Source organism: Mchenga conophoros, linkage group LG10 (genome assembly GCF_057382185.1).
Source record: "Mchenga conophoros isolate Kocher_MC1m ecotype Shallow Benthic linkage group LG10, M_conophoros_male_GT1.1, whole genome shotgun sequence".
In the NCBI taxonomy this organism is placed as follows: Eukaryota; Metazoa; Chordata; class Actinopteri; order Cichliformes; family Cichlidae; genus Mchenga; species Mchenga conophoros.
Genome location: NC_140535.1, coordinates 16,220,585 through 16,236,025, shown reverse-complemented (window position 1 = coordinate 16,236,025; position 15,441 = coordinate 16,220,585). Strand labels below are relative to the sequence as shown.

At 39.5% G+C, this 15,441-nt stretch overlaps 1 protein-coding gene across 2 annotated transcripts in view; it reads right to left on the bottom strand.

The window, feature by feature from the left end:
• Positions 1 to 15,441, bottom strand: part of lrch2 (leucine-rich repeats and calponin homology (CH) domain containing 2) — a 33,595-nt gene that overhangs the window by 1,694 nt on the left and 16,460 nt on the right. The window contains exons 14-22 of one of the 2 annotated variants that reach the window (XM_085288852.1): positions 14,702 to 14,750; positions 14,397 to 14,537; positions 12,247 to 12,297; positions 12,096 to 12,159; positions 8,157 to 8,269; positions 4,546 to 4,683; positions 4,300 to 4,377; positions 2,181 to 3,905; positions 1 to 2,081 (exon numbers count right to left, since the gene is read on the bottom strand). The exon at positions 1 to 2,081 is cut by the window's left edge and continues 1,694 nt beyond it. In XM_085288852.1, coding sequence (XP_085144978.1) covers positions 3,786 to 3,905; positions 4,300 to 4,377; positions 4,546 to 4,683; positions 8,157 to 8,269; positions 12,096 to 12,159; positions 12,247 to 12,297; positions 14,397 to 14,537; positions 14,702 to 14,750 — 754 coding nt within the window. In that variant the 3' untranslated portion in view covers positions 1 to 2,081; positions 2,181 to 3,785. Of the gene's footprint in view, positions 2,082 to 2,115; positions 3,906 to 4,299; positions 4,378 to 4,545; positions 4,684 to 8,156; positions 8,270 to 12,095; positions 12,160 to 12,246; positions 12,298 to 14,396; positions 14,538 to 14,701; positions 14,751 to 15,441 lie in introns of those variants that run through there. The other variant, XM_085288853.1, reaches the window with a different exon arrangement.

Below are 15,441 nucleotides of genomic sequence, written 5' to 3'. Positions count from 1 at the left end.
GAGCTCACTGACTGCTGCTTGCTTTGCTTGTTAACTAGAGCCCTGCAGGAAAAAGAACAACTACCACATTCCAAATGACACACCAGGAAACATCACCCAGTGACCAACAGTACAGTCATTCATAAAGACTCAAAGTTATCTGCATAAGTAAAATGTTTGACCTGAGATTCTGTGATGGTTTATGCATATTTTACACTCAAGGTCTGATAAACTGGAAGCTTAATTTTTATCTGTGTGATATCTGTTCTCTGGAACATGACGCCATAGCATCAATAGGGGGGAAAATACAGGCTATTCAGAGGAAGCAGAGGTTCTCATGAACACCATTCAAATTCAGACACTGGGGTTATTAACGTGAGGTGAAAAGCAGTAACATGGAAACCAAGAATTTGGCACACACGCTCGTATCCTGGAATCAAACCAGAAGTGCAAGTCTCTATACTTCCTTTCATGAAGTTTGACCACTGCATCTGAGCAAATTCTCCACAAGTAAGATGGCCAATCGGAGATGCAGCTCATCGGCATAGAAGCAGTTTAAGTTAACAACAACATAAATTATCCTGTACAGAGAAGTTAACCTACAAGTGAACAAATAAATAAATAAAGCTATCCCTCCTCTGAGGCACAGTAGTTCTACATGTTCTGCTCCAGTCTCAAATGTTTTTTCACATTAGTTTTTAGCCTTTGGCTCGTTAAGCTAGTAAAGCTAAGGCTCACCAAAAAAGGACAGGTTTGTGATCCGCCACATATTCACCAGACATCACTCTGCTCTAACCACCCTGTCAACTTGTTTCTGTGGTAAAAAGAGAGACCTTGTTAAAACACGAGACTGCCATAGCTGCGCTATCAAAGACTTCTCTGTCAGAAGTAATTTAACTGGTGTCATATCAGCATGCAAATTTAGAATCAATTAGCCTTCAGTGAAGTCTGTGGCTGTTGGCTGCATGAAAGCTATTGTGTGAGAATGGTGTGAACTAGGTCATCATACTTTGTTTCTAATGGCTGCGAGTGAAGAAACCCGAAGTTAGTGAAGTCAGTTACCGATCATTAACCAAGTTTTCTCTTTGTTTGTTCTGTCAGATTAGGGAACTGGGTATCCTGGCCCTATGAAGTGGTTAGGGATGTCGCGTTAGCCCATATTTAGTAGATCGTGTAGTCTTTTGCCAGTAATCTATTTAATGCAAATCCAATCATTAACCTCACTTTAGGTTTTAATTAAAACTGTGTTTTAAACACAGAGTGTATACACAGTCATTGTAAAATGACAGTACAACCCCTGTGTTGTACTAAGGTTTTGCACATTAGGACAAAATATATTAAATCTGTCCATCGCAGGTCTTAAAATGAGGTAAGCACATCTGGAGATGAACAATAACAGATAACATGATACACCATATCATTATTTATTTAACAAAAAGTAAGCCTTAATGTAGCAGAAGTAAGTCCTTGCTTATTATTCCTAAGCTCCTCTATAAAAGCAGATGCTTTGACAGTTTTCTGGTCTGGAGCACTCAGGTATGAACTGGTTCAATGCCAAGGAGACATCACCAAAGTGACAACAACTTTATGCCGCATATAAAGTTTGTTTAGAAGGCTTGCCAGAGGAAGCCCTCTGCTTTTAAAAGACCATGGCGGACAGCTTAGGTTTGCAAAGTTACATGTGTGCAACCCACAAGACTTCTTGAATGATGCCCTTTGAACAGATGAGACTAAAGTGGACCACATTTGGCAAAAAGAAAATACGATAAGATAAGATTAACTCAAATGTATCATACCTTAAACTGTTAAAAAGCACGGTGGAAGAGGAGTGATGACTTGGGCTTGTTTTGTTTGTATACCAAAGTACTCTAGAGTCAATTATGTGAGGTCACCTGTCCGACAGCTAAAGCTTGGCCAAAACCGGGTCATGCAACAGTAAGTGAATCTACAACAGAAATCCCAGACATCAACCTGACTGAAATCCTGTGGCGTGTAAAGAAGAGTGGGCCAGAATTCCAAAGTGCCTCTGCACTCTGGCGTCCTTTTTGTTAAATAACATTGTATTATGTCATGTATTAATATGTCCTTAGGGTTATTTAACCCTGGAGAACCCATGGGGTCAAATTTGACCCCATGGGTTCCCTAGTAAACCAATGGGGTCGGATCTGACCCCATGGGTTCTCCAGGGTTAAGTTTTAGACCTGAAAAGAACTATACTTTTAAAATTACATCCTGGTATGATCCTGCTAACCATAGAAATGATAGATGATGAACTTCTTTTTAGCCATGGCTGCAAATCATGGTCTGAGAAATAAAGTTAAAAAATGTGTTTATATAAAAATAAAGAAAATTATTCTTCAGATCTCTTGATTAGTTTATGGTTTCAATTTCTGGTTTGTGTTTTGTCTGTTTTTGTCGTGTGTTTTCTCATGTGGCAGTGAACTGAACTCTCAGATCCACCATATGGAACAGATTAGTGCCAAAGTTAAAAGCTTTTAGTCATTTTCCATTTGCTGGATAACATTAGATTAACATCTTCAGTTGCATGTGGGCAGATAGTGAGGACAGAGACACACAAATCAAAAATGTACACAGTTAAAACAAGTAAATAAATAGATAAATAATAGAATTTCCCTGAAATAAAGTGTATTAGAAACCACACTAAACAGGATGGCTTAGTGGGAAAATAAGACCATACCGTGCGTGGGAAGTTTGTAAGGGCACCCTGAACCATTTTCGGATCCAGGCACCCATCAGTCAGCCGTTCACAAACAATATTCACATAGAATATAAACAATACGGCAGATCTGTGCTGCTAATTTCACATAACTGGCAAGCATTAACTGGAAACAGCTGGAAGCAAAGTATCAAAAGCTTCAGAAAAGGTAAAATCGAGAATGGCCTAGAGTTTAAAAAAAAAAAAAACGCGGTGAAAAAATGCTACAGTACAAAACAAGATATCATGCTTTTGGCAAAAGCCAAGTTCGTATTATCACAGTGGTCAAATGTCAAGTCCCCTGGTGCATGCAGATGTGATTTATGGTCGAAAGGTGTTGAAACTGCACCAGAAAAACAGGCGGAAAGTCCTCTGTCTGCATGATAATAACATTAAATTCATTCCTAGATTACACCGGCTTTCAAAAAGCACTGTCTAAATGCATTACAAAAACAAAACAATTGATGAATCAGGCTTAGCTGCTCAAAACAGGATATCATCCTTGCATGCCTGATGAAGACTGTGTAAAACCATGAAAACAAAAATCAAGAAAAAATTCACTGAGAAAATAAATTTAACAAGTAAGAAGAGCAACTCAAGTGTAAGTACCCAATAAGGTCCCTCAGTACAGGCAGCCTAGTCCTTTCCAGTGAAAGAGTGAGTTATGTGTCTGTCATTTCCTCACTTCCACTTGGTCAGTGCTGACACTCGCAGACTCAGTGACTAGAAAGAAGGACGCACAAACCTTTAATGTCTTAGATTCACCGTCGTGTGTGCCTCTTCTGCAAGTTTTAGCTCAGCACCTTAGAAAACACACATCCAGGATGACCCCAGTAATAGGAACAGCATAAGAGTGAAAATGTGATGGAAGAGAGGTAAGTGGTAGCTGACATCATATGAAGAGACAGAAGCATTTAGACATCTTGTCTCCTGTTTCAGTCAGGCAAAAGTCAACTCCAAAAGACCCATGGGGCCACTGTGTCCTCGCCCCACTGGGATCTCTGGTCCCTGGTAATGAGGAAGAAGGTTTGGGCTTGGTAGAGAGGTGATCCTGCACGAGTGCAGGTCTGATGCAAAACTGAGGCTCGTGTCAAACAGTCGAGAGCTGCGTGGGCTTAGAAGTGGGGAGATCCAGCAGAGCCTGCACAGTCACACCCACTTTCACTAGGCCACGTTCTTCTAGGATGTGATGTGGCAGACACAGCTTGTCCTGAGTCAACAGAGAGATGTCTTTTTGTTAATTTTTCTCAGAGAAAAATAAAAAAGAAAGGTGGGGTTTTCAGACAGTATTTAACTGTTATAAGCTTTTCTGACAGGCAGATTTGACCAGAGACAAATAGAATATATTTGTCTTTCATTATTTATGACAGCAATTCTTCATTTGGAGAAGGATCAAGGATAAAGGCAAAAACCAGACCAGTGAGTATGCATGATATAACTTGCAGAAACTGTATGGAACTTGTGCTTCAGAGCCCAACGGTGGATATCACCATGGAAGGTAATAAATCTTCACAGAATATATTGCAAAATAAATACAGGTTAAGTGGTGTTTGAAGTGAAGCGTGTATGAAATGCCTGAATGGTTAAATGGTTAATGTTAGTACCTGTGGGACACCCAGCTTCTTACAGGCATCCAAGAAGTTTTCCACGTTTCTCCGGCATTTGGCCATGCTAAGCTTTGGCTGGAAGCCCAAATATCAATCATTTTAGATAATTAAACTCACAGCGGAACAAAATCCACATAGCTAAGCAGACAAAAATTTTATAACCAATAAATTCATGAGAATTTCTAACTCTTGGCATTAACAATTTTTTAAAAAAGACTCATTTTGAAGATGGGGTGTTCTCACCACTGCAGGAGATGGTACATGGATGCTGGCAACAGACCGAGGACAGATATGATTAGCTAAATGGCAAAGGACAACTCCGTCCATTAGAGCTGCTCCAACATCATCCGGAAGCAACACCTTGAGCCTGGACTCAATGTTCTGCAAACACACACACACAAAACGCACTAAGAGTAGAAAAGGTGTTTAATTTATTAACATTGAATCAATTACTCACAGCGGGTTCTCCATCCTCTCGCTTTCATTTCATTCTGTTAGTTTTAATTACTGTATTTAGCCAAACAGCTTCTTTGGACCAAAGGTTCACGAGAGTGTAATCAGTTAATGATCTGAGGTAAGTGCTGGGGGTGTACCACACGCAGCTTAATGAAAGTTAAGCAACTCTGAAAGATCATATTAAATCCTCCTTTTAATACTTGCTATCTACTAAGCTATATTATTTTTGCTTCCAGTACACCTGAGCATGTGCGTTCTGATAATCACTCCCTGTTAATCAGATGATCTGCAGAGTGTTATTTATGTCTTTATTAAATATCTCCCACATAACCAATTTGTTTGTTTTTGTATGAATGGGTGGGTTAGTACTGCTGCCAGAGAAGAGAGTTGGACAAAATCCAACAAATACTTCTTGGTATTCTTGGTTTATCTATTTGCTGTGAGTCAGGAGTGACAGAAGAATTAGATACTTGCCTCAGGTGGGAAATCAGAAGGAAAGTTACTGTTTATCATTGCAATATATCCAAAGCAGTTGAAGAAACTGGTAATGTTATTGAAGTCAATTGTCTACCATTTTGTGCATGCTTTCGAACGTGTTTTTGATTTCCCATGAAGTTCATGAATAAGGCACTGTTCTGCTCCTGTGGTGTGATGCTTTGCTTTCTGTAACTTTTCTGAAGTCCATCTGTTTCCGTTTGACCTTTTGCTTGGACTGGAAAGCATTTCTAACCAGCGATGACAATGATTATGTTTTTAGAAATGAAGGTTCTCTTGGCTGCCCAAACAGTGAACTGCTCTGTCCACAGTCTAATTTAAGCTTTCACCCCAGCACGGACAAGCACACCCTGAAATGTCACTTCAGTCAGAGAAGAAGAAGCCACTTGTATGGGTTGAATCCAGCCGTGGAAACTGTTTCTTTCACTTATACAGGCGTCTCCATTAGGACAAATGACCACCTGGCTTAATTTTCAAATATTAGAATTTAAATACTTCCCTTATAACCAAACACGGAAGCTCATACCCAACACCAACATGTAAATCCAAGGGACATAATAAAATAAAGACAGGCTGTGTACTCTGTACTAGACTGTTAGGTAAGATCACAAACCCTTGCCAGAAAACAGGAATCTAACTGCATTACAAAGCAACTCTGGACAAGATTCAAGAACAAAACCTGAATTATTTATTGACCCATAACCTGGAGCTGATTGTCTCAGACTCCAAGACCGCCTACAAACACACGTTTCAACCACCCTGAAGGAGTAAACGGCACTTTGACAAAGACACTTCTGGTGAATCAAACACACTATTTGTTTATTGATACATTTCAGGTCAATCAGAAATTAATTAAAAGTACATTTCTGATTAGACTCTATGTGTTTATTATAATTTTCCCAGTAGTTTAGATCTATATGTGTAAATTGTGTATGAGCTCCTATCAATTAGGTGGAAGGTGTGACACTGCTCTATAAAATTATCCAAAGCTCTTCCATGTGTGGAAAAATGCCATCACTCCTGCTTAACAGACCACTGCCTGAGTTCAGAAGGCTCTCGCCTCAGATTAATCAGCCCTTCCTTACCATGGCTACATTGCTACAGCACGCAAAAACACTTCCAGTAACCTTCAGCTGTTATCAAAAAAATTCCACCCACTGCAAAAATCCCAGTCAATTTTAAAATACCAACCAAGTTAGCAATTGCTGTCAGGTGGCTGTCTTCTTCTCTGCTTAATGTTCCCACTTATTCAAGTCATTTCATCTGCCTTCAATTTTTTATTCTCATCATCTGATCATTAACAAACAGATCAAATGTATCGTAGCTCGCTTCCTGAGACCACTTTGCTTCCGCAACTTTTCTTGGAAACGAGGCGAGAATCCTCTCGCTGACAACATCTTTAAAAAGAGGTTCACCTCAATGCTATGATGGCCTAACACCCAGTAGAGCCAGACACTCCGAGTCTAAGGAGTGCTGTTTTTCTCAAAGTAATGTCTGTTCTTTTTCCATAACGGAAAGTGTCACCTACGCCTACTTTGTTTTCCTTTTGTTAAGGACTTTCATCTCAGTTTTGGAACACCCTTTTACTTTGTGCCCTTGTTTATTTTTTTTCTCCTTTTGTAAAGATGTTTTGGCAGGTTTGACAAAGAGTTCTTTTGTCTCGGGCAAACCTTATTTTGCAAAATGGTATGTAAGCGTCAGGTATTGTATAAAACATCTGTCAGTGTGTGATGCTATCACAAGTATGCTGTGCACGCCTTGAATTTATAGTGCTTCTTTTACCGGCCTGTATTTCTGTGACAAGTGATGACAGGTTGTTTTCTTCCCCACTGTCATCTCATCACCTCATGAACCTGGCCTGATTAAGAAAATGAAAGCATTATTTTTCTTTAGCCTCTCCTGTAGAGACTTTGCATCTCTAATGCTTTTCATTAGAATTAGACTAGCCAGTCATTTTGATGTGTTTTGCTCTCTTCTAATGTTTATTATCATGCCAACGACACTGTGCATGCTTCGCATATTTTAAGGTGTGTCTGACATTCTCCAACATGCTGACTGTTGGTTACACCTCTGGTTCTGTACAGATGGTTTGCAAGCAAATACGTTACTTCACTTTAGCACCATGGGACGCAGCAGGTTGCACGGGCATGTGTGCAACTACTAAACCACAATGTTAACCTGATCATTCGCTTTCCCCTGATACTTTCTTTGTCCCTTTCTTGCAGGGCTGCTTGAAAATGGCAAAAGTAAATAGGCAAACACATGCCACAGCTTGCCACATTCCCCTCCCAAAAGTCCTGCTGTTAAAAAAAGAAGAGCGGATGCTGCACAATGACAAACATGGCTCTGTCCCAACTTTGTTGACATGTGTTGCTCCCATTTAATTCAAAATGACCATTTTTTCTTCTTAAAATGATGTCGTGTCGCAGTTTAAACATTGTTTAACTGTCGTTTTCTGTGTTCTGTTGTGAATAAAATGTGGATTTATGAGTTTTGCAAATCACTGCATTCTGTTTTTATTTAAATTTCACACATCCTCCCAACTATGTTGGAATTAGTAGGTTGTAGGTCCAGCTAGGCATGCCCAGCCCACCCTGATTCCTAAATTATTTTTATAAGCAAAAACAAAAGTGTTTCAGCCCTCCACACCCATCCCTCCGTTGCTATAGCCCCAGCATAAATAGATGAGTCAATTTAGACTCAGCGTGTTTCTTAATTCCTTGGAAACCAAGTGAAGTCATGATGAATCTGTATTCCTAAGCAGGAAGGCTGGATAAGAAGCAATTGTCTAGCTCGAAGGCGTAAACACTGAAACAAAAGCAGGATCTATTGAGCTTTGGCCTCTGTATGACTCCATGACTCGTACAAACGCAAAGGCATAAATAAGCTGCAAGGCATCTGACCTGTCGTAACAGTCCTATCTTCTCCATTTCCTCTCTCAAGTGCTCCATCTTCCTTCTCATCGTGAAGCTCGGGTCTGTAGAGCTGATCTCCTGATGGCTTCCTCTGGTGAAGGCTAAAATTACAGATGGGGGTAACAATCCAAAGAACACACAAAGGAAATAAGAAGAACAGAAAAAAAAAGTATTTAGTACATCACAGTCGCTCAGTTCAATTTCAGGCCACCTGCTCGTTTTCAGTCTGACAATAGAAATGCAGAGTTAATGTGAAAGTCTATCAAATAATATGAGCTCTTACTGTATAAGACCAAATCCCAACAATGTCCAAGGAACCAATCTGTGCTGTGTGTTACCTGGAATTAGGTGTGGCTGTGATACAATCTAAATCTGTATTTACAGTAGGAAGCGTACAGTGTGCTTGTGCATGTCTTCCTTTATTTCAAGTTATCCCCATTCCTTTGGGTTTACGAGACACAGTCTGGCTGATTTAGTTTCATTTCCTAGTCAGTGAAGGTCTTCTTTACTTTTATCAAAGAGTCTCTGCAGGTTCTCAGTCATCAAAGATGTTGTTGTTGTAATCTAAGGAGCGTGGGAAGAAAGCAAGGCGAGAGGTGAAACGTCTTCAAGAAACTTAAAGACGTCCAGTCACTTTCTTTCCAACCTCCTTAGACTTTTATAAAAGAGCTTTTATAAAAATCGGAGCCAATTCAAAGAATATCACCGTATGCCAGGTAACATATAACAGGTAAATTTAAAAGAAAATTAAAAAACACTCCAAATAAGGCAGACAGAATTTTTTGCATTTAAATACAAAATGCAGTTTTTATATGATTTTGTAAATTAATGAAAACAAAGCTATCCAAAGCTACCTGACGCCCTTGTTAAATCATGAATTTACTGCGACTGCTCAAATTTTTTACAAAGCTAATTTCAGTGGAGGTAAACTTGGAACAGTGGTGAAGTTTGCCAGGAGTGTGCCAGCGGACCAAAATTACTCCATCGTAGACTCATCCAGGAGGTCACGAAAGACCTGAGAGTCTTTCAGAGTTCATGATCCAACAATAACAAAAAGACTGGGCAAAATTCCTCCACAGTGATGGCAAGTTCTCATAAATGTTTGATTTCAATTCTTACTGCTATGGATGGGGCAACCCTGGACAAAGAACCATGCAGACTTGGATAGCTTGTTTCCCCTTAATTAATAAAATCATCGTTTAAAACATGCATTTTGTATCAACTCAGATTATCTTTATCTACTATTAAAATGTGCTGATGTTCTAAGTGTAGCGGTCCCCAACCCCCGGGCCTGGGACCGGTACCGGTCCGTGAGTCGTTTGGTACCGTGCCGCGAGAGTTGAGGCTCAGGTGTGAAATGTGTCGTTTTCAGGGTTTTTATCGGTTTTCAGCGTTATTTTGTTATCGTTTTTATCGTTAACTCGGTTTTCCTGGGTCTTTTCACGTGTGTTATGAATAAATTTCCTTTTTTTCGGTACCGGTACTAGTTTTATTTTGTTGTATTTATCCGCGACACCTTAAAGGCCGGTCCGTGAAAATATTGTCGGGCATAAACCGGTCCGTGGCGCAAAAAAGGTTGGGGACCGCTGTTCTAAAACATTTAACTGTGACAAATATGTCAAAATACTTTTTCATGATACTCTGATCGGTGTTAAAGTTTGTATTTTGTTAGTAGTTAATTTGCAAACCATATATAGGCTAAAAAAAAGTATAACACTTTATGGATTAAACTACAGAAAATGCCTGCATATTTTAAATGAAATTATTTTAAATGAAACAGCCAACATGTGACTAAAGTGCAGACTTTCAGCTTTATCAAAAATGTTACATCAACTATTTAGGAAGTAGAGATATTTGATATTATGACATATTCCAGTTTTCAGAAGCTCAAAATGGACTGGACGATAGTCTGTTCATTGCCAAAAGAGGCCTCTTCCCTCGCTATACCATGACAAATTATGTAAATAAAACAATAGAAGAGTTTTGTCTTGGGGCTACTATTGCAAAAGCACTGTCTCCTTTCATTCCCAGCCTCACAGAAGCTGTGTTAATAATCCAGCAACAAATTCTAATAATCCAGACCTGATTAAAATCAAGGCATGAATAAGAACTTCCATTTCACAGCGTGACACAGTAGGACTCAACCTGGTAATAATTAAGTGATTTAGGGAAGAGCAAACATCAAAAGTTAACACTTAGCAAGTGTGGCAAGCGACCAAGAGTTTCAATTATCTTAGGTAAAAATCTCTCAGGGTCACATACGAAAAGTCGTTTTCTCCTCTTCAATTTCAGAAGAACTGTCAGCCGACCAACCTTTAACAGAGTCTAAGCAACTACCGTATGCAAGATCTGTCGCTCAGAAACATCCTGGGGCTTAAAAGAGATAAATAACGTCTTTGAACGTTGTCAAAATGTGCTAAAGACGCAGGAGGTACAGCAACAGTAAAGCCTCCAAGACAGAACCTTGTAGTACACCATAATCAAGAAAAGTCGAAGACGACCTGAAGTTAAAAGCAGCCGAAAAGAAAGGAAAAGATCAGACAGATACGAGGCAGAAACCGCCCCAAGGCAGAACCTGAGACACACACTGAGTATCTCATTCAAGTAAAATGTGACGGTCAGAGGTCAAGCAACACCAGCAAAGCATTCTGCTTCAGCACTGTGCATCAAAGCTCATTGGAGACTTTTGTCCAAAACAGTTGTGAGCAGCTTAGCCATAACCTTTAAGCCTTTTAAATTTTTTAAAGACCTTTGCACAAGGCATTAGTACAACTTGGGCTTTCATGGTCACTTCTAACGTATTCCTTCGATGCACTTTATTTTGTAAAAATTTATGCTCCTTATTTTTTATTAGAATTCCAATAACTTTCTTAATTTTACTGATCAGTGTAAACCGCTGCGATTATTTTTGCTGTGCACTGGATAATAATAAAACTTCTTCTTCAATATGAGGCCCAAAGAGACACTGATGCAACTGAAGGAGACAAACAAAAGGTCGTTCTTAAAAAGAAAGACTTGTTAAGCCAGTTGAATTAAAGATGAAAGTCTGCACTTCAATCACATCTTGATCGTGTGACTTAAAATCGCCAGTGTACAGATGCAAGATTACAAAAATTGCGAACAGATTGTGGACATGCATTACAAAATGCTCAGCTGGCACTGCAGTCTACGCAAGGCAAGGATTAGCTCTTTGAGATTTATAGTCAGAGAGAACATGCAGTCAGGAGGTTGTCACATTAATCCTTATTGAAAACTGGCAGATGTGATTTTTTCCCCCGACACTGTTTGTTTTTTTTGCTTTTGTTTTTTTTCAGTAGGTTAATTCACGATTTATTATCCTCCTGTCAACGTAAAACAAGTTTTATTTGTACATCCAGGAAGATTTCATGACTGTATCCAAAAGCTGGTTATGGGGATGCAGACCAGCAGTTCTTTAGAAAACCCTCCCTAATTCTTGTGAAAGAATGATGAGACTCCACCTTAAAAAAAAGTGACTCAGTGTGAAAACAAGGCATTCTTAACATTGTCATTTCAACAAATATAGGCATCGACGATGTTTTCCGCGGTAACGCATCCTTTAGACAGAGTTGCTTATTTTACCTATGATGTCTTTAGAAGGGTTTTTTTTAGTAAGTAAACACTATTGTTTTGTTTTTTGCTCAATGAAATTGGAACATATGAGAGAGATCTTTTTTCATATCCACACAACATGTAAAATGTAACGTACTTATATCACTTCAGCAGTTTGTTTTTTATTATCTTTTCAAATCGACGGGAAGGATGGGTTCTAACCGTCTGACTGACTTTATTTTTGTTACTATTTTTATGCCCAAGAAACCCCCGAGACAATCATTCCAGTGAAAAGGAAAAGCACTGAGCCAAACGATTCAGACAGTGTCATTTAAAGAACAAGGACATATGTGTTACCTGATCTTGGCTTAAGTCCAAACACTGTCAGGGTAGTGCTGAAATCAGTGTTGCGCAAACCCTCCTGAGGATAAAACATTCACATCCAATTCAGAATGGGACGCAGCATTAACACTTACACGATCTTTTAAGATAACATTTTCATACCCACCTCAGAGTCAGCGTTGCCACTCGAGTTTTTGCGAGCACTTTGGCATTTGTACTGTCAACAAAAGAGATAATTAGATCTTTGTTTCATGCTAATTGTTCATCTCCTGTTCTATTTATGGAAGCAAACCTGGTGCTACATGTTTGTTATTCATTTATCTAAACAGTGACACGCTTATTAAAAGAGTGATCGGCACATGTTTATACATTAAGTGGCTAGTGTGCCTCTAAATCGCACAAAAATAATGGAGCGAGTATCTTGCCCGTAGATACTGTGCTATGCAGACTGAAGGCTGGAAAAGCCAGGGATCAAACCGCCAACATGGCCATTAGTAGATGACCTGCACTACTATGCCGTTATTTTTGTCCCTCTATTCTAAATGCACGCAAAAAAAAAAAAAAAATTGCAAGTGCAAATGTTGCATTTTGGGGAGAAAATTATTTTAAGTGAAGAAAAGTTTAATTTGAGCCAACAAAATCCATTGCTGCATACAAGAAATGTATTTCAGTGTTTGCTATTATCCATATGCACACACAATAACAGCACACAATAACAAATGCCTGTCCTCCTCCAGAAAATCTTATGTACGCAAACAATGCAACTTCTTATCTGGTGCGCCTCTTTTATTTTGACAGCGAATGCGCACCTGCAGACCACCTATGTGCACCCCTGCTTATAAGGGTGTACAGAAAGAGGTGAGCGCGCAGGGTGCAGAAATGTTGAGAGCAGGTCCGCAGATGTCTGTTAGCAGACAGAGTAGAGATCTGAGCAAGAACAAATCCCAACAACTGAGCGAGAGGGGCTGTTATTGTGTGTGCATATGGATAATAGCAAACACTGAAATACATTTCTTGCAGGCAGCAATGGATTTTGTTGGCTCAAATTAAACTTTTCTTCTCTTAAAATAATTTTCACTCAAAATAGAAGCCTTTGACTTCCGTGTTCACAATCAGTGCGACTCTAATCATTCTGATAAAGTCATGCATTATTGTACATTTGGAGATGGCTATCACAGAAAATCAGATAGAGCATGCAATTCTGTCTGATAGCACAATGTATCCTGCAAGTTAGGGCTGTGCCATATGACCGATATAAGAATTCTATCGTCCGATAACGATATAAATGACAAAAATGTAACATTTTCTGTAAATTCTGTGAATCTCGGGCAGCTCGACTTGCGGGAAGTGTTTCCAACTGCGCGTCATGTAGCTGGAGTCGAGTGTTTTAACCGATGCATGAAACTATACATTTTTAGACAGCCGCCTTTTTCATTGTTTGTATTTATTACACAACGTGCTGCGGGGAAAAGCCTGTTCTAACGGTTGAGTCCAAGGTTTATTTTTTAGCACCTGGCGGCTCTTTTTAAATTCTCATCCGTAAATAATCTGCTCTTTCACGTGATTCAGTTTATTTTGAAAAGTCTCAACAGGATCTTGAGCTTTATTGTGAAAGGTTTATGTGGAACATAAACAAGCGGACACGCGATGCTGTTACCGTCGCTGTTGCTAACGACAATGCATAAAAACAAATGCTTGTCTGTCTGTAGTGTGGTTATATTAAATATAAGAGAAAGAGAGAACTTTAAGAAATTAATATAGCCACTACAGTGACCATCAAAACGATGAAAATTTTTTGCCGTAAACAGTTTATTTTGCGACACCACGAAACAAACGATAGCGTAAAAAGAAACATAGACGTTTTTAAATCGTCATCCGATATATATCGTTATATTGAACAGCCCTACTGCAAGTAGATGCAATCTAGAAAGTCCCTGGCCCATCTGCTCGCTCAGCATCTGGGAGCGACAGACATTGTTTTTTCTTTCCAGCAGTCTCCAGAAATCCAAGCCAAGATTATGTTTTGGTCTGTTGTTTATGAATACGTGTGTGAATGCATGCATTTTTTGTTTTGGTCATGTAGACACAACATTTTGTTCTTCACGGGGACTGTTTATCACCTGCATTCATCCAAAGCCTAAAGAAACGTGACGGATTTTGTACAAGTGCAAGCACAGAGTACAAGCAGACTACATGCAAGAGAACTTTTGGTGGCAGAAATTTCGTCTCTTGTCTGTAAATTCTACACATCCAAATCCAGAATGTGTTTCAAAGACATTACTGAATATGCAGTGAGAATCTGGGAATTTGCACAACCTTCAGATAATCTTTTCGTAGATACTTGTTCCGCCTGCGGTCTTCATTCTGATTGAGGACAGGTGGGATCTCAGGCCACTTTGGCTCTGAATCAGACTGATCTGTCTTCAGACAGCCATCAAAGGAGCAGGAGGAAGAGGGCTGTAAACACAAGCAGTTAAAATTAATCTAAAGAAAATCTCTATAAAACTCTGCGCATCTTACAGAGAAGAATGGGAGGCACAATCAAGAAAAAAAACACAAGCCTGGAAAACCGGGCGTGAATGAAACACGGTATGTTTGCTTTAAAGAAAGTAAGTTGGTACCTGTCCACTCAGCACTGACGCTCCACTGCTTCCTTCATCTAAAGAGGCACTGATATAACAACACAATAACATCACAAGCTTTTGTTTGACATTCAAATACCATGAAGTTATGTTACATGCAACTAACAAAAGAGATTAGGGTCAACAAATATTTGGAGACAGGGAGACAAACTGTGCATGACTCACACCGCCAGTCACGTTTTGGAAAAGTTGATGCGTTCTAGAACAAATCTGGCTGCTCTGTGTTACTCACAAACAAATCTGTGTGCAAGACTCCTGTATATCTCACAGCTAAGTGTTACTTGAGAACACCACCGAGCTGCCCTGTGATTAACTTGAACAACACTTTGGAAGCTAGTAAATCACGTCTGCAGCAGTTTACTGGCCCCGGACATGTTGAGTTCAGCTTGAAAAATGTGAGAAGCAGCTGCCCATAAAGTGGCACGGTCTGACTTTGAGTACAGTTTGGGTGAAGACCCGTGAGGTGATCTTTGTGTGCAAGTTTCACTAAATCCTAAGCAACACTGTTGATTAGTGATTAGTGATTAGTGCTCCCCATTAGTGAGGAGTAGTGATTCTGGTGGACGCTGCCCAGACTGAGGACTCTATCGCTTAAGCTGCCAGATAAGACAAGAAGTCATAAAGATTTAAATGCAACAACACACAATTTTAAAATAAGCTAAATAATTAAAATTTTTAAAAAATCAGTAGCGCAGGAGTAAAGCAGGTAACCCTGGGAG